We start from the raw sequence: 18761 nt of genomic DNA, 5'->3' as shown, positions 1-18761 counted from the left end.
TCGTAAGACGAAAAACTTGCAAGACGAAAGAGTTTTTCGTTTTTTGAGTTGCTTCACAAGACAAATTTCCCTATGGGCTTGCTTCGCAAGACGAAAACGTCTTGCAAGTTTGTTTCCTTTGTCTTGCAAGTTTGTTTCCTTTTTCTTAAAACCGTGCATTCAGGGGGTGCAGTTGCGACTTGACTTCGAGGAGCAACTCATAGCACGTGGTGTGGTAGCCTTTTTTGAGGTTTTTGAAGACTTTGGTGATTTTTGAAGCTTTTCCAAAATCTGTGCTTCGCAAGATGAAAAAATTTCGTCTTGCGAGGTACCACTGTATTTTAAAAATTATTATTATCCCCTTACATAGTTATTGAAATGCCTCTCTCCATATCCACCAGTCCAAGTCCTAGTATTGGGGGGTGGGGTGGAAGGCTGCTTGTAGTATCACCAAGTGGTGTGATACTCCGGGAACCTGGAGCAAGGCCTTCTCCGTGGTGGCCCCCCAGCTATGGAACTCCCTCCCCATAGAACACAGATAGCCATGCCACAGATGGACTTTCACCGCTTGGTGAAGACGTATTTATTCTCCCAAGATTTTGGAGGCCGTGGGAGCTTTACTTTATTTTTTAATGCCTCCAATCCTTTCTGATTGCAGTAGCAGCCATTTTTATTTGTTCAAATGCAAAATAAATAAATCACAACTAAATCTGTAAAAAGAACTTCTTGATATAATGTGGTATCACAAGGCGTTTTGTGGCTTTGTATTCCGTCCTTGAAATATATGACTACGTAATAAACCTTGGGACTTTGACTAATCCTGTTGATTGACACTGAGATATTTTATACAAATAAAAAAGAAATAAAAATTGCTGGATTGGAAGGAGACCAAAATGGCATCTAGTCTATTTACACGACTGCAGATCCTTACATTAGCAAAGGTAATTGGCAGTGTAATTAAGAAGTGCATAAGAAGCTGGCTGAAGGAAGGACCAAGGATTATGGTAAGATTGTCATATGGATAAACAAGTTATCACTATGTTACAATTTTCTCAAAGCAGTAAATTCATATCAATGCAAACAACCCCCCCCCCCATATTTGCACTATCAGCAGGGATGGGAAGGAAATTGCTTGACCTCTCAATGCTGATCACTTACCTGTGGTATTGCATTGTCATATATACGAGTTCAAAGAAGAGCAGATGGGGTTGTTGTCACTTTCCTTTTTGGCATTTTTTCATGAAAGCTTTGTTAGCAAACATGGTTTGTACTATGTATAGACTTGAAGGGGTGCATTAGCCTTCCCCAGAGAGATCTTGACCATTCGGACCACAATCTACCTGTTGACTCAACACCATTGTGACCTCATCTGGCAAAACGGTGGATTTTCCAACCACAAGGGCCTATGTTGAAGAAGCCAATGAAATCTAGATGTAACTCTGTGGTGTTCTGTGTCGCTGGCTTTTGCTGCAATAAAACTTTGGACTTTGATGGATGTAACTCTGGCCATTAATTTTAGCCAGGCAAATATAATTACTTTATGCTGTTATGCAGGTTATCTACTATAATTTGGTTCCCTGTAGTTGAATTCCCTTTGCTTATCTTAGTCCTCCCATGTTTTAATGTTGCATGTTATCTCTATGTTATGTGATTTATTTCTATACTTTAATCCCAGAGCCATTTAGGTATTGAGTAAATTTTTAAAACATCTAAATAATATTAATCAGCATATATAATATTCAGTCAGATTATTAGCTTTCACCCGTATATATTTTATCTGATTTTTATCAACCCTTTTGTGTCTGAAATTTTGGAAAGTGCAAAGGGCACCAATCACAAAATGGCTGCTGCCAGGGTTGTGGCCAAACACAAAATGGCTCCTGCCTCCAAAAGAGCAAAGAAAGAAAGAAAATAAATGGAAACATAAAAGGGTTGTAATATGGAAAAACATTTTTATTTTTCCCCCCAAAAATAAGTTTGAACAACTTTCTTCTTTGCCAGATACTGCTGAGTTGTTATGCTGTCTGTTACTGGCGTGCTGCTGTAAATTAGAGTTAGAAAATAAAATATAATTGAATCCAGAAATTATTTTGAATTACTACAGCATGCTACAGCATACACATGCATAGTTACAAATAAAAAGTTGTACATAATGCTGGCTAGGAAGTTTGTTTGTTTGCTGCTACTATCGCTATGAAATGTAAAAGAAGTACAAGGAAATTACACAGAAAATATATATAAAGAGTGGTAGATGAACAATACTAGTAATATTGCTGCTGCTTTTGCACTGTGTTCTCCCCTCCCCAAACATATTGGGAGCCAGACAAGAGGAAATAGTGGTGATAATAATGATGCCTCTGAAATACCTCCACCTGCAAAAACAACACCACATGGTAACAACCAGGGAAAAGATTATAATTGTTATCTCTATCATCATTATGATGCCTCTACACTACACTCCCCCCCCCCACGCCAGCAAAAACAACTTTGGAACAATTTCTACTATAAGAAACAAGAAAGGGTTGCTATGTTTTCACCTATCTTTAAGAGCTGTGTGCTCCACATACTGGCAGGCAGCAAAATAGACAATGCAGCAATGGGAGCATTCTTGCGTTTCTTCCTCTACCACCATTTTTTCATAGTTTCTCAAGCAAGCCAGCTCCGACTGTTCACATGGTCAGTGCACAACAAAGTCCCGTCCTTCTTTCCCTACTCCAAACACACCTATTGAAAAAGCCTCTCAAGTAGGGCTTGCCAATTGCTTGATGCAGCTGGTAGGCAGCAAAACAAAACAAATACTGCAGCAAACACATAGAATCAAGAAACAGAACATAAGACAGAAGCAAGAAAGCTCACTAAAGGGGAGGGAGAAACAGCAGTACTGTTTTAGTACTGCAGGGATTCCTGTCACCTGGGGTCCAAAGAACTTGGTCCTCAGTCACAGCTCTCTCTACATTCATTAGCTAAAAACATGAAATGTGGGAGCAGCCATGTGGCTCATTTCACAGAAATTGCTTAGAAGGGTACCTGGACATTTTGCTTCGTAACTTTCCTTTTAGGAGGGCTACAGATTTTATTTTATTTTTTAAATGAAAACTCAGAGTCTGGGGTCCTTGCAAGAGGCACCAATGAAGGCTTTTGTGGGTACCATGGTGTTCACAGGTACTGGGGTTGGTGACCCCCCTACCTAGCCAAAGCTGTGCACTTTAAAATCCTATCATTTCAATGGCAGAGATTTATGTACTTAACTATTTAATTAAAATGAATGGAACAACAACTTTTACTGGATCATGCACTCTCTTATGAAGTAGTCGCCGCCACCACAGTCTGATTTAGGAGTAAGCAGGGCTGCTGTTTGTTTTGACAGTTCTAGCCTCAGGCCTTATTTTTAAATAGACGTAATAAAAACATTACATTACACCACTTTTCTAAGGCTAGCAGTGTGAATGAGATCTACATTAAGGCATTTTTATGCATGATACACTTTTCATACTTAATTCCCTTACTTAAGCCTCAGATACTTAAAAAAAAAAAAAGCATTATGCAAGAGAGACAGGAAATGTAGATTGAATTTGCATACATTTGCATTAAATATATGGGAAATGTAGAACACTATTTCCAGATGGGGCCAGAGGCCTATGCTTGAAGGAGGCGGCAGACTCCCAGGAGCCTAAAAGGAAATCTATTGAGAAAAAAGGGTGGAAGACTTGCACAAGCTTCTGTACTACATAGGTTAAGTCCAGATTACATTGGAAAATCATGTTGACAATGAACTGGATAATGATTGGGGCCAATGCCTGGCCTGCCTTAAATGAATCAACCAACATCTTATTGAAATACCAGAGTATATGAGGAACAAGAAGAAATCCAAAACATACACTTAGATTTATCGGATATAATGGGCATTGTCAAGACGCTACTGTGTTGTCAGAAAAGAGTTCGCTTCCAATTCAGTCATGCTCAGAGTAGGTCCACTGAAATCCATTGATTTAAAAGGATCTACACCAAGCATGTTTTAGCTGGATACCATCCAAGATTTATAGATGCTGAACTGTCTTTGAAGCTTGACAAAAATTGGTCTGCTTCTCAGAATAAACAGCTGACGTTGATAGGGTTGCCATATTCTGAAGAGAAAAAGAGGACACAGTTGCCGACTTCCACTTTTGGATCGACATGACGACTTTATCCATTCAAAAGAGGATGTGCCCTGGAAATGAGGACATATGGCAACCCCGAAAGGAGTACCTGCTGTTTTAGTTCTCCATTGCTTGTTCTTTGGCACTATGGAATGGAAGGACAACTTGCTTTCCAAACAAAGGCAGATCTAAAGGTTAATAGGTAAAAATCCTAAACATAGTAGGTAAAGGTAAAGGACCCCTGACCATTAGGTCCAGTCGTGACCGACACTGGGGTTGCGGCGCTCATCTTGCTTTATTGGCCCAGGGAGCCGGCGTACAGCTTCTGGGTCATGTAGCCAGCATGACAAAGTCACTTCTGGCGAACCAGAGCAGCACACGGAAACGCTGTTTACCTTCCCGCCGGAGTGGTACCTATTTATCTACTTCCACTTTGACGTGCTTTGGAACTGCTAGGTTGGCAGGAGCAGGGACTGAGCAATGGGAGCTCACCCTGTCGCGGGGATTCGAACCGCGACCTTCTGATCGGCAAGTCCTAGGCTCTGTGGTTTAGACCACAGCACCACCGTCCAACATAGTAGGTACCATCTCGCTAAACATATGAATGCTGGAAAGATCTGTAGCATATTACCTCTGAAGTGGCATGTAAATATACCTTTGGTATATATTTTCGCAGGACATGTATTTGGCCGGAGTGTGACCATTAGGATTTGCATGGAAATAGCATGTTTTGAACCAAGATAATCATATTCTTCCAAGACATTCCCCTACAATAAACTTTTAGTAATCTTTAGTTACCTCAATGACACATGGTGTAGAAAAGTTGGAACCAAGATAATCATATTCTTCCAAGACATTCCCCTACAATAAACTTTTAGTAATCTTTAGTTACCTCAATGACACATAGTGTAGAAAAGTCGGATATAGAAGACTGCAATAAGCAGGTCTTCTATGTTTTAATATGGTGCACTGCCTTGCCATTTTATTATATGGCAGTATAGGAATACTTCCACTTAGAAACACAGGCTATTTTTCCTGCCTGTGTTTTGACAGTTAATTTGTCTTACCCCACTCAGAGAAAAAGCTGCGATAGACACAGCCAATATTCTACAGATTATGTTCCCACTCACTGCATTCTGGAAGACCTGGCCTCCCTTCTTTTGCTTCCTCCCACTAAAATGCATTAACAGTTCTTTATTCTTCACTTTGCTACAAACCTAATTTAAAATGGCAATAAGACTATAGAGAACTGTAAAGGTCTTTCTTCTTTTAATTTGTATATAGACCAGTTGTCCGTGCTTACATGTTTCCGACAAGGTCTGTTACGAATGCAATGCCAGCAATACTTCAGAGTGGCAAAAGGGCAGTCACTCTTAAAAAACAACGGAACATTTCATTATGTGAAGAACATTTCATTATGTGAAGAAAACAATGATGACCAAAGATAGCCACTGTACCCGATAAGAGACCAAGGCTGGTTATCTTCATGCATGAGAAGCCAATGGGAAGCCCTCCAGAGTTGACCAACTTAACTAGAGTTCTGTCTACCACCTTGTACCCTGCTTATTAAACAGAACTTTAAAAATACATATTTTGAACTGGGTCACTCGTTTCAATATCATGGAGGACCAGAGGACCCCAGCCCACGTAGCATTTGGATGAGCTGTCTTAACCATGGGCATTATGAGTATTTTATGTGTATTTTAGTGAACTGAATAGAAAGATTATGAATCACGGGGGGCATGGATAGATTGCATATGAACTTAACAATGCTGAGCTTATTTTTTTAGTTGCCCTTTTGTTAACGCTGTTTTATCGATTATAAATGCCATATCAATTAGTTGCCTTTTTGTTATGGCATTTATCATCTATAAAACAGCATTATCAATTGCTAATCGTGTTAATGCGCCTTTTGCTGCAATTGTGATGTTTGGCTTATTTTTTTAGTTGCTGCTGTGTTAATAGCGTTTTATAGATTGCAATTGTTTCATGCATGATGTTAATTACTTTGTAAATCATGGGCGTTTTTTCCATTATGTTTTATTACATTATTGTTATTTAATGTTTGTAAGCTGCTGTAAAATTCATTTCAATGAAAAGCGGCAAGGAAACACAATAAATCAAATCAAATGAGAAGGCCCCTGGTATCTTCAGCAGGGGATAAAGACACCTCTTGAGAGGTGCTGCCAACCGCTGTAAACTCAGCTGGACGGAGGTTAGAGGTATAGTAGCTATGAATGAAGCAGGTGTCATTGGAATCCTGTTTTTATGTGTGTTGGAAACCACCCAGAGTGGCTGGGGCAACCCAGCCAGATGGGCGGGGTATAGATAATAAAAAAAAATAATGATGATCCTGCAAATTGGTGTGAGAGTTGTCTCAAGCAGCCTACATACTCAGGCAACCTGCTGCAGTTCTAAGAGGGAAGATCCATGTAAAGAAAAGGAAGGAACCTTTTATCATATGTGGTGGACCTGTCCCAAGGTGAAAGACTTCTGGGAAAAGATTTATAATGAATTTTTGAAAAAATGTTGAAATAAACATTTATAAAGAAACCAGAGGCCTTTCTTCTTGGAATAACAGGTTTGGAATTGCCGAAGAAAGATGTTAAATTATTTTTGTATGCCACAACTGCTGCTCGTATTTTGTTAGCTAAAAAGGGGAAAACCCAAGAATTAACAACGATAGAAGAATGGCAGATGAAGATGATGGGTTTATCAGAGCTAGCCGACCTAACCGGAAGAGTCCACGACCAGAAGAAGGAGGAGTATCAGGAACAGTGGATTAAATTTAATTATTACTTAGTTAAATACAGTGGTACCTTGGGTTAAGTACTTAATTCGTTCCGGAGGTCTGTTCTTAACCTGAAACTGTTCTTAACCTGAAGCACCACTTTAGCTAATGGGGCCTCCTGCTGCTGCCGCACCGACAGAGCACAATTTCTGTTCTCATCCTGAAGCAAAGTTCTTAACCCGAGGTAATATTTTTGGGTTAGCGGAGTCTGTAACCTGAAGCGTCTGTAACCTGAAGCATATGTAACCCGAGGTACCACTGTATGTTAAGTTAAATTAACTGAAAACTGCTTGCAGATACTTAATTGGCTTAGGATTTTATTTATGTTAAGCGATGAATTAATATGTTTAATTTCATAATGTGAAGATCTAAGGATGTTAATGTTTAAGTTAAATTTTATAAGAACTGTGATTTGTAAAACCGTTAAAAAGCTATGCAACCAAGGGGAAGCGAGGAAGTCACTTAACAATGTTAATAAGTGTAATTTTCAATAAGGCTATGATTTATGTTTGTTTGTCTTATGTGCTTGTTTGTTTATAATGTTGTGAAAACCAATAAAAAATTGTTTGGGGAAAAAAAGAAAAGGAAAAAAAAGAAAATCCCCCATAGGCCTTACTTTTAAGTATGGAGGTCTGGCTGGAAGAAACATGGATCCTGTTGGGCCGGAGCATCTCCGAGATTTGGGGTTCAACATTGAGGACTATCAAAGAGGCTGGCAGAGAGGAACTGAGAGAGATTTAAGAGCCTTGGACGTGAGATCTCCAGGCTAATAGTATATTGAGACTGATGGACACTTGCTGGGGACTGGAACCGGGAAGGGGGTGGGTGGAGTTTGGGAATGCAAAGGGTATATAATTATAACTTGTTTTGTTTTTATTCTGTTTTGTTATCCGTATGAAAATTGGGAAAGTCGTGGAAGGGAATTTTGGTCGACTTTAGGAAAAATGCTTAAGAATGAGTATTGATGTATAAGTATTGATGTTTAAGTTTGGATAAGCTAAAACTGGTCTTTTAAACGATCTAAATTAAATGAAAATAAGGTTTGTAAAAATAAATTGAGGAAATGGATGAAAGAGAAAAAATAAAATAATAACATGTTAAAACAAATTATCAAGTTAAAGTTGAGAAATAAGTAAAAAGGACATGACCCCAGTCAAACTTGCAAAAATATACCATTTGTCTGATAACAAATGTTGGAAATGTAAAGAAAATGAAGGAACGTTCTTTCACCTCTGGTGGACCTGCCCTAGAGTGAAGGCTTTCTGGGAAATGATATATAATGAGCTGAAAAGGGTATTTAAGTATACCTTTCCTAAGAAACCAGAGGCCTTCCTTCTGGGTATTGTCGGCCAGAGGGTGTTAAAGGAGGACCGAACATTTTTTATGTATGCAACAACAGCAGCAAGGATACTCGTTGCCAAGCACTGGAAATCCCAAGATTTACTCACACTGGAAGAATGGCAGATGCAACTGATAGACTATATGGAACTGGCCGAGATGATTGGCAGAATCCGAGACCTGGGAGAGGAGATGATGGAAGAAGACTGGAAGAAATTCAAGATCTATCTACAAAAATATTGTAAATTGTATGAATGTTAAGAAGGATGCTAGATTTTAAATAACTTGGCACCATTAAGCTAGATGAAGTGAAGTATGAGGATAAGTTAAATTTAAGAAAAGACAAATTTTGGATAATCATTAGGCTAAATTTAAATTCTTAAGGTTTGAACAAACGATATCTAAAATATCTAAAATTAGAGACACAACATTGGAAGATTAGATAACAAGAATGGAATTAAGGAGATAAATTGCTGGTTAAATTTTTATAAATTAGGAACGCAGGAGCGGGATATGTGAGGAAGTCCAAAGAAGTTAAGAAAATATGTTTATGATATGTGTTACTTTGTTTCTTTATTTGTATTGTAATTAAAAAAAAACTTTTAATAAATATTTATTTAAAAAAAAGAGAAATAAGTAAAAAGGATTTGCTGAGCTAATAATTTGAATTGGAATACAAGAAGGGGAGGTGTGAGGTCTGAGAAGCAAGTTAAAAGAAAATAAGCAATTGAAATTTGATGTGTTTTTAATTGTTTTTAAGTTTTGTACTTTTGTATTTTTGTCATTTTTTGTTTTTCTGTTGTTATTGAAAATGCTAATAAATATTCATTTAAAAAAAGAAGAAGAAGAAAAAAGAAAATCTAAGAGGGAAGATCCCCCCAGGGAGCAAAGGCGCGTGCAGCAGAAGCGCCACCCCTTGTCTCTCCATCCTGGAACCAGATTACGTCTCTCTCCCGTAGTCTTCGAGAAACCCTCGCCGAAGGAGCTCGCCTACAAATCCGCATTACGGCGGCCGAAGAGGTTTCTTCAATTGCTTTCCGAAGCGAAATCTTCCCGGGTCAATGCGGGGAGCCTTCCCGCTTGGGATTTACGCGCCGCAGGGTGGCCCCTAGGTGCGCCCCGGTCCCCCCGGCGAGGCGCACGAGGCCAGAGCTCGCCAAACCGATCGCCAGCTGCGCCCGATCCTCCGAGCGCTGCCGGATCCCCCTCGATCCTTGTCCCGAGGCAGCCATAGCGCCTGCAGCCAGCCAGGCGCCGGAGGAGGAAGAGGAGGAGGAGGAGAAGGAGGAGAAGGCAGCCCTGCGCGCTGCTTGGCCGGGGCTGTGCCCGGCGCGCAAAGGCGCACGTCACGCGTTTCTCCGGTGCGCACCGGAACAGCCTGAGCAGCTCGCCCAGAGCCTGTGGGCCTAAGAGAGAGAGACCGCCCCTTTCCCCTCCTCCTGCCGCCGCTGCTGCCCGGGCCTTTAGTTCGTGTGGACAAGCTGGGCACGTGTGCGGCGAGGCTCGCTCGGCGCCGGACGGGGCTGCGCCGTGCGCCCCGCTTCCCTTGGCTAGCCGGGAGATCGAGAGGTGGGTCAAGGTTTCTAGGGCAGCGCCCTTTGCGGATGCCGGCGCAGGGGGAGAGCCCGGCCGGGTTGGGGGGTGGAGGGGGGCTCCTCTGCGGTGCCCAGTGGCGCAGCGTGGGTTGTCAGCACCCGGGGCAAGGCAAGTAATTGGCGCCCCCTAACCCATGGATTGGCGCCCCCTAACCCATGGATTTGCGCCCCCTAACCCGTGGATTTGTGCCCCCTAACCCATGGATTTGCACCCCCTAACCCATGGATTGGCGCCCCCTAACCCGTGGATTTGCACCCCCTAACCCTACCCCCCAGATGTTGCGCCCGGTGCAGCCGGCCCCCCTGCACCCCCCATGCTACGCCACCGGGCGAGGAGGGGCGCCCTCGCCAGAAAAGGGGGCTCCTCTGCGGTGCCCAGTGGCGTAGCGTGGGTTGTCAGCACCCGGGGCAAGGCAAGTAATTTGCGCCCCCTAACCCGTGGATTTGCGCCCCCTAACCCATGGATTTGCGCCCCCTAACCCGTGGATTTGCGCCCCCTAACCCATGGATTTGCGCCCCCAACCCGTGGATTTGCACCCCCTAACCCTACCCCCCAGATGTTGCGCCTGGTGTGGCCGGCCCCCCTGCACCCCCCATGCTACGCCACCCGGCGAGGAGGGGCGCCCTCGCCAGAAAGGGGGCTCCTCTGCGGTGCCCAGTGGCGTAGCGTAGGTTGTCAGCACCCGGGGCAAGGCAAGTAATTTGCGCCCCCTAACCCGTGGATTTGCGCCCCCTAACCCATGGATTTGCGCCCCCTAACCCGTGGATTTGCGCCCCCTAACCCTCACCCCCAGATGTTGCGCCCGGTGCAGCCGGCCCCCCCCTGCACCCCCCACGCTACGCCACTGGGCGAGGAGGGGCTCCCTCGCCAGAAAGGGGGCTCCTCTGCGGTGCCTCTTCTGCGTGGACCCCCGCAGAGGCGAAGCGCTTTCAGAGAATCTTCCTTCGAAAGTGGGCACCACGGGGGGGGGGAGCTGTGCCTTTTGCGCCCCCGCCCAGCTGCCTTTCTGCGATGTGCACGCGTGCGTGCGCTCGGTTGCACGAAGGGGACACCTGACATTCCAAATGGCAATGGGAAAGTTTTCACTTCCTTTGATTTCAGGCTCGTGGCGTGTCCGGGGACCCCGCCCCTCGGAGCCCCGATTCTCCCGTAGCGTTGCCATGCAGCCCATGACATTTCTTTGGGAAATCGGTGCACGTTGCGCAATGCCAACTTCAAACTTGAATTTGTGCAGCCTTTCCAGCGAGGAGGGAAATCGCGGATTATATTTTTTAAACTGTATTGGTGTTAGGGGAACAGCATGGGGGGAGGCACATAATGCTCTTAAGTGCGCATTCAACTAATTATATTTGGGTTGCCGTTGACTAAATATGCAGTGGTACCACGGGTTACATACACTTCAGGTTACAGGCGCTTAAGGTTACAGACTCCGCTAACCCAGAAATAGTATCCCGGGTTAAGAACTTTGCTTCAGGATGAGAACAGAAATTGCACAGTGGCGGTTGCAGGAGGCCCCATTAGCTAAAGTGGTGCTTCAGGTTAAGAACAGACCTCCAGAACGAATTAAGTTCTTAACCCGAGGTACCACTGTATTTGGACTAGAGCCACTGAAATAAATAAACGTAAATTAGTTATGCCTGGTAACTTAAGTGGGAGTACTAAGAGTAGGATTAATATTCGATACAACTCAGTATGTGTACAGCAGCCCTGAACATGCCAGAGCTATAGTTTGGGCAGATTTCAGACTTGTAGGATCTACTTTGTTTTCCCCACTAAAATCCCAAGGTACACCAAGAAGAGCCAGATGTGCATTGGGAACTTAAAGGTGGACCCATATGCAATATGTTGACTTGGGGGGTTGTAGACACTGCAATAATAATAATAATAATAATAATAATAATAATAATAATACATTTTATTTATACCCCGCCCTCCCCGGCCACCTGTATATACAAGGTGCACATCTATATCTGAGTACTGATCAGGGATTTCAATAACCTGAGGGGTTGGGCAATGGAATTGTTGCAGATCAGATGAGATCTACCAGTAAATCTCAAATCTTCTGCTCACCCCTACTGTAGAGGGAAAATATTCTGGACAAAGGAACAGGTCTGCTGCTTTACCTGATTCAAAGGACAAATATATTCAAAAATTTTAGGAAGAGAAGGGAATGCAAAGTCTTTTTGTTTTTTTTTTGTGGACTTGTGTGGAAGTATTTATCACTGATTGTTTCCATAGAGCATGGTATTCTTTTCTGTTTTTCTATAATTTTCCACCTTTGCCTATCCAAGAGTTGAAGCTCCAACTGAAGCACCCTGTTCTGAAAAAGTGAGTAAACAGTATTATTTCTTGTAGCAAGTTTGCTCTCCCCTTCCACCTCAGGGAGCCTGTTCACTCTCCTCTGGTTTATGGTTTTTAACTCTTTGTCAACCTCCAGGTACGATACGATAATCTATATTGTCATTGTCCCATACAGAACAATGAAATTGAAAAAATCTACATCAGACATTCAAAAACCAACAAGCCTGCTATCCCAACCTGGTTAGCTCCATAAAAACTCTGATATTAAATACAATATACCCCCATAGAGACTACCTTACACTGCATTTAAAACCAAAATCGCATTTGGATAGAAACTGTGAGTTCCAGAAAGAAGGCAGAAGATCTTCTTGGCGATGGGGGTGGAATCCAAGCAACGGGGGGGAAACTGGTGACACTTACGGTGTAGATCAAGAGCAAATAACTTCAGATAATTACAGATCCACCAGGAAGACATGCTAGGGTCTAGAAGCTGGTAGTAAACTAAGGTTTGTTCAGAGTAGATGTACTGAAATTAACGAACATAATTAAGATAGGACATTTCATTTCCATGGGTCTACTCTGAGTAACACAGTTCAATATCACCCAGAAAAATCTACCCATCCCACAGCAAAACTGTTCCTAGACCATATCATTTCAAGCTGTAGATGGACACATTGAAGATCATCTGCACATAGAAACTAGGTGTCAAGTAGGGATCTAATTTATCCATCGCTCTGATGTGTTATTGTTCCCCATTCTCCCTCTTGTGTCTTTTTCGGGCCTGTGCCTATGCACCTCATTTTAGGATGCAAAGGCATATTTTTGTGGGGTAGCAGTCATTCATGATATTCTCCCTCTGATAGTCTCATAAAACTACTAGGGCAATGGTCCTGTGCCTGAAAAGAAATGGAAAACTACCTTGCTCTGCCATGTTCAGTTAAAAGAATGCATTTGCCATTGTTGGAAGGTTGTTGTTTTTTTATTTCATGGGTGGAACACACAATGCATAGGTGTAACACAAAACAGTCAACACGTAGTTGTCCTCTGTGTAACAGAGGCCTGACGGGCATTAACTAGAATTCAGATATTTAGTGTCATTAGTCCCATGATGTGGAACACACTTCCAGCAGAGATTGGGCAGGAATCCTGACTTTTAACTTCCAAGTATATCTTGAAGATATTTCTGTGCCTACAGGCTGATGCAGCTGTTTGAAACTTTCTTGATGAGCTAATCGTTTCAGTAATAGTTTAGTAGCGTTTTTAACAGTGCTTTATGTTTTGTTGTCTACATATTGCTGTACGCTACACTGATATGTCATGAGATGGTGATATATAAATAAACAAAAATACAGGGAATATCTTTTTGGGTTAAATGGTCTACTTTTTTCTCTGCAGGAGTTCATACCACCAACTTTATGCTTTAAAAATGGAAGCTGTAGAAATGGATAATGCATCCCTTAAGCGTCCTCATTCTGAGGACAAAGAGGCTAACGTGGATGAAATTAAAAGGCAGAAGGTCTTGGAAGAAGCATTGAAAGAAAGAGAGAATACTGACCAAAAGACTGAAGCTGAGGCAGAGCGCAAACCCATCAAACCTCCAGCTGAGGAAGCAAAAAAAATAGTTCTTAATGAGGGAAGTGCAGGCCAAGATGAGGAAGAATTGGAAGAAATTGATGGAGAAGGAGACCCAGAGAGTTTTGCAGACATGATGAAGCATGGCTTGACAGAGCTAGATGTTGGCATAACTAAGTTTGTTAGTTCTCACAGGGGCTTTTCTGGAATATTGAAAGAGAGGTAAGTACTAACTCTTCTGCTGCTCAACCCTGTGGATGGATCAATGCTTAACTAAGTAACCCCTTTTGCTGGTTCAGCTTTAACATGGGTCCCATCTGCACAGTGCATTTAAAGCGGTAAAAAGTCATGGCTCCCCCCCCCAAAAGAATCCTGGGAACTGTGGCTTATTAAAGGGGCTGAGGGTTGTTAGGAGACTCTGGTCCCCTCAGAGAGCTACAATTCCCAGAGTGGTTTTAACAGTCCAGTCCATCTTCACAGGGAACTCTGGGAATTGTAGCCTTAGAAAATAAAGCAAGTAACCACGTCAATCTGCAAAATCTGTAGTCGGATGGAGGGGGTAGATGTATATCAGGGGTCAGCAAAGTTTTTCAGCAGGGAGCCGGTCCACTGTCCCTCAGACCTTGTCAGGGGCCAGACTATATTTTGGAAAAAATAATAATGAATGAATTCCTATGCCCCACAAATAACCCAGAGATGCATTTTAAATGCAGTGGTACCTCGGGTTACAGATGTTTCAGGTTATAGACTCTGCTAACCCAGAAATAGTACCTCGGGTTAAGAACTTTGCTTCAGGATGAGAACAGAAATTGTGCGGCGGCGGCGGGAAGCCCCATTAGCTAAAGTGGTACCTCAGTTTAAGAACAGTTTCAGGTTAAGAACGGACAGGTCCACTCTTTGCAGGTGTCAGGTTGACTCCTTGTAAACTGAGAACAAGCCTTTTTGAATGCACGCTTTTCCCCCTTTCTGGATCAATTTCCCCTTTATACTGTAAAAAATGTGAGGGTTAACTCATAGCATTGACCATGTCCTTGTGTTGTGTGTTCATCTGCACAAGCCATGTTTTCTTTTATAATAAAAGAATTTGAAATCCTAGCTTGAAGTGGGTTTGCAAACTGCAGCCATGAGGAATTCTGATTTTTGTTGACCATGGTTGGTATTGATACAGGACGTGGGTGGCGCTGTGGTCTAATCCACTGAGCCTCTTGGGCTTGCTGATCAGATGTGTAAGGTGAAAACACAATTAATTCCAGGAAGAGAGAGGGAAATAACTTGGAGGAGGAAGGGGATATACATTTCCCACTTTGGCTTTCAGTCAGTCAGTCTAGTTTATTGCTTAGAGCCAAAGGCTGCTGCAATGTATGCAGTGTCAATCAGTAAAATATATACTAATTTGATACAAAAACTTAAAACATCTGCATTGTCAAAACATGACCTAATCTGCACAAAGCTATAGAAACTCCTTAATATACAAATTAAAACATTAGGCAATAATTATAAGCTAAAATCACTGCGGGGCCGCTGATATATTAAAAGAAATGTTAAATAATACAATAGACAATTATGTACAAAGTTTAGTGAGAAAGAGCTTGGTGTAGATGGGGTCAAATAAATTCATCTCCTTTACAGTTGATAGCTATCTCGGCTATATAATTTTTTCTAATTTTCCTGACGGCAGTTGCAAAAAGTGCTACACACCAGGTCACATACTCTGCAAGGAGATACAATGGTACCTCGGGTTTAGAACTTAATTCGTTCTGGAGGTCCGTTCTTAACTTGAAACTGTTCTTAACCTGAAGCACCACTTTAGCTAATGGGGCCTGCGCTGCGCTGCCACCACGCGATTTCTGTACTCATCCTGAGGCAAAGTTCTTAACCCAAGGTACTATTTCTGGGTTAGCCTGAAGTGTCTGTAACCTGAAGCGTCTGTAACCCGAGGTACCACTATATAGAATCATGTCAGAGGGATTCTGGCCAGGGGACCTTATCATTATAGGTGTCAAAAACCGTTCACTTGCTTCAAGATATAAGGGGCAGCACAAGATATAATGCGTAAGGTCCTCTAATTCAGGGCATCTCCTAATATTCAGTTACTGGTATGCATTTCCTAACATGTTCAGTTACTGGTATGCCTCTGTGAGGCTTTCAGTCTGTAAGTTATGTGTTTTAGGGAGCCCATACTTTCTCTTCATTAGACTGTGTTTCTCCTGCTTGTTCCTTTTGCAAATGAAACTGCTGTGGTCGAATAAATCCTACATTTAGTACCCTACCCCTTAAGCAAGATTCTTCTTCTTTTTGGTTTCCTCCTTTTTAGTTTCTGGTATGAAAGGGCTGATAGACCTGTCCCAAATTTAAAAGTATAGAAGTGTCTTCAGGGTTGCAATTTAAGCTGAAAAGGCTCTTGTTTGACATTTGTATCCCATTCTCTGTTGACTGTTCTGTTTCGTTTTCTACTTAGATATTCAGATTTCGTTGTTCATGAAATAGGAAAAGATGGGCAAACCATCCATTTGGACGACTTCTCTGTGCCTTTAGATAAAGAGGTAACTTTTCTCCGCCTAGCTTCCATCATCAAATGTGGAAGGCCACAATTCAAATCTTGGTTGAAAGATTTGCACAGATTTCTACTTAACATTTTGTGGTGTTTATAGGATCCTTCTGAGGAGATCTTCACAGTGTTGTCAGCTGAAGACAAGCAGCGGTTAGAAGACCTCCAGCTTTTTAAAAATAAAGAAGGCAGTGTGGCCATTGAGGTAATTGACAAAATATCAGAGGTAATAAATAAACAAGTTAATGGTTGGCAAAATGATGGAAGTTGATTTTGTTTGACTATGCACCTGTGAAGGGTATATAAAAAGCTGCAAGGCTTTTTTATGAAGTGTTTTAACTTAAATTTCCAGAAAAGTTGGGAATAACTACAATCCTCTACATTTATCATCACACTGGTAAACAATGCTTCTTGTGACTAAATTTACATATAGGAGCAAAGTAGGCCTTTTCCTCTTGGGAATATACCCTCCTGCTTGCCTAAAGGCAAATGAGAGTGGTATTTTTTTGTAGTTTGGTGTATTGGTCTCCTTACTATTCTAAGGGATTATGAAAATGGGATTAAATGATTAGATCTGTTAAAAGAATAACACGATGACAAGAAAAGTGATTTTATGTATTGTATTGTTTTTTCTCTTTTTTGTTCTTTTTTGTTCTTTTGTCTTCTTCCTTCCTTTTCTTTTTTGTAAGCTTTAAAAGTAATAAATATTATTTAAAAAGAAAAAAAAGAAAAGTGAATTTAATAATATAAAAATTTATTATTTATACCCCGCCCATCTGGCTGGGTTTCCCCAGCCACTCTGGGCGGCTTCCAACTGAATGTTAAAAACACAATACAGCATCAAACATAAAAAAACTTCCCTAAATAGGGCCACCTTCAGATGTCTTTTAAAAGTAAGATAGTTGCTTATTGCCTTGACATCTGCTGGGAGGGCGTTCCACAGTGCAGGCGCCACTATCAAGAAGGCCCTCTGCCTGGTTCCCTGTAACCTCACTTCTGGCAGGGAGGGAACCTCCAGAAGGCCCTCGGCGCTGGACCTCAGTGGGGTGGAGACCCTCCTTTATGTATACTGGACCGAGGCCGTTTAGGGCTTTAAAGGTCAGCACCCACACTTAGAATTGTGCTTGGAAACGTACTGAGAGCCAATGCAGATCTGTCAGGACTGGTGTTATATGGTCTCGGCGGCCACTCCCAGTCACCAGTCTAGCTGCCGCATTCTGGATTAATTGCAGTTTCCGAGTCACCTTCAAAGGTGACCTTCAAAGGCCCCACTTAGAGCTCATTGCAGTAGTCCAAGCGAGAGATTACTAGAGCATGCACCACTCTGGCGAGACAGCCTGCGGGCAGGGAGGGTCTCAGCCTGCGTACCAGGTGGAGCTGGTAGACAGCCACCCTGGACACAGAATTGACTTGCACCTCCATGGACAGCTGTGAGTCCAGTATGACTCCCAGGCTGCGCACCTGGTCCTTCAGGGGCACAGTTACCCATTCAGGACCAGGAGTCCCCCACACCCGCCTGCCCCCTGTCCCCCAAGAACAGTACCTCAGTCTTGTCAGGATTCAACCTCAATCCGTTAGCCGCCATCCATTCTCCAACCGACTCCAGACACTCACGCAGGACCTTCACCTTTTCTAGACTACGTCACTTCAGATTTGGGCACCTGAATTGTAGTCCCTGCATACAGAAAAATCTAGCAAGTCAAATAAGGGTTGAATCTTAGCTTTCTCCCTTATGTACTATTTTCTTTTTCTTTTAAAATGTGCAAAGAATTCTTTTTCTCCTGAGGAGCATTCAGTCCTAACCCCCACCGGCTGTCTCACCTAGTGATGGTCAGAAATGGGCTTCTGTCCTCATCTGCTGTTTATGAGATAATGTTTACTTCTCTCCCCCCCCCTTTCTTTAAGTTTGTTATTTATTGATTTTCAGAGTACACAAAATAGCAATACAGTGAGGTCTTGCAGGCCTCCAATATCACCAAGAAACTACAAAGCTAAAAACCAACTAAGCTATCACTTTTTGTATTATTATTTTTTTTGCCGCTGCTTAGGTCATTGAAGACACTAAGGAAAAAAGGACCGTTATGCACCAGGCTGTAAAATCTTTGTTTCCAGGGCTAGAGACTAAAACGGAGGATCGGGATGGGAAAAAATACATCGTTGCTTATCATGCAGCTGGAAAAAAGGCTCTTGCAAGTGAGTTTGGCCTTATTTGAAACTTTCAAAACAAAAATGGCTCCGTAGTATACCCTTGTGTAAAAATCTGTCTTAACTGCAATTCCAGGTGTGTCTACTCAGGTGCAAGTCCCGTTGGGCTCAACAGAGCTTGCTTCCAAGTGAGCATGTGTGGGATTGCAGCCCAATTAATAAAAATCAGCATTCACTAGGCATTGATTGTGTTAGTTTAAGTCACATAGGATGGTAGGAAGTCTTGGAGGGAGATTAAAACCCTGTGTACTTGCTTTTGCTAAGTGCGTTTTTACAAAGCTATTGAAGAATTGTC

At 42.4% G+C, this 18761-nt stretch overlaps 1 protein-coding gene across 3 annotated transcripts in view; it reads left to right on the top strand.

The window, feature by feature from the left end:
• Nucleotides 1–9535: 9535 nt before the first annotated feature.
• Nucleotides 9536–18761, top strand: part of PUS7 (pseudouridine synthase 7) — a 31382-nt gene continuing 22156 nt past the window's right edge. For 2 of the 3 annotated variants that reach the window (XM_081878490.1, XM_081878489.1), the window contains exons 1-5: nt 12022–12168; nt 13537–13935; nt 16172–16256; nt 16365–16466; nt 18310–18454. In XM_081878490.1, the coding sequence (XP_081734616.1) occupies nt 13568–13935; nt 16172–16256; nt 16365–16466; nt 18310–18454 (700 nt within the window). In that variant the 5' untranslated portion in view covers nt 12022–12168; nt 13537–13567. Of the gene's footprint in view, nt 9814–12021; nt 12169–13536; nt 13936–16171; nt 16257–16364; nt 16467–18309; nt 18455–18761 lie in introns of those variants that run through there. The other variant, XM_081878491.1, reaches the window with a different exon arrangement.

This window comes from Podarcis erhardii (genome assembly GCF_964252035.2).
Source record: "Podarcis erhardii genome assembly, chromosome: 10".
In the NCBI taxonomy this organism is placed as follows: domain Eukaryota; kingdom Metazoa; phylum Chordata; class Lepidosauria; order Squamata; family Lacertidae; genus Podarcis; species Podarcis erhardii.
Note: the sequence above shows the minus strand (reverse complement) of the source record. Positions and strands in the feature narration are given on the sequence as shown.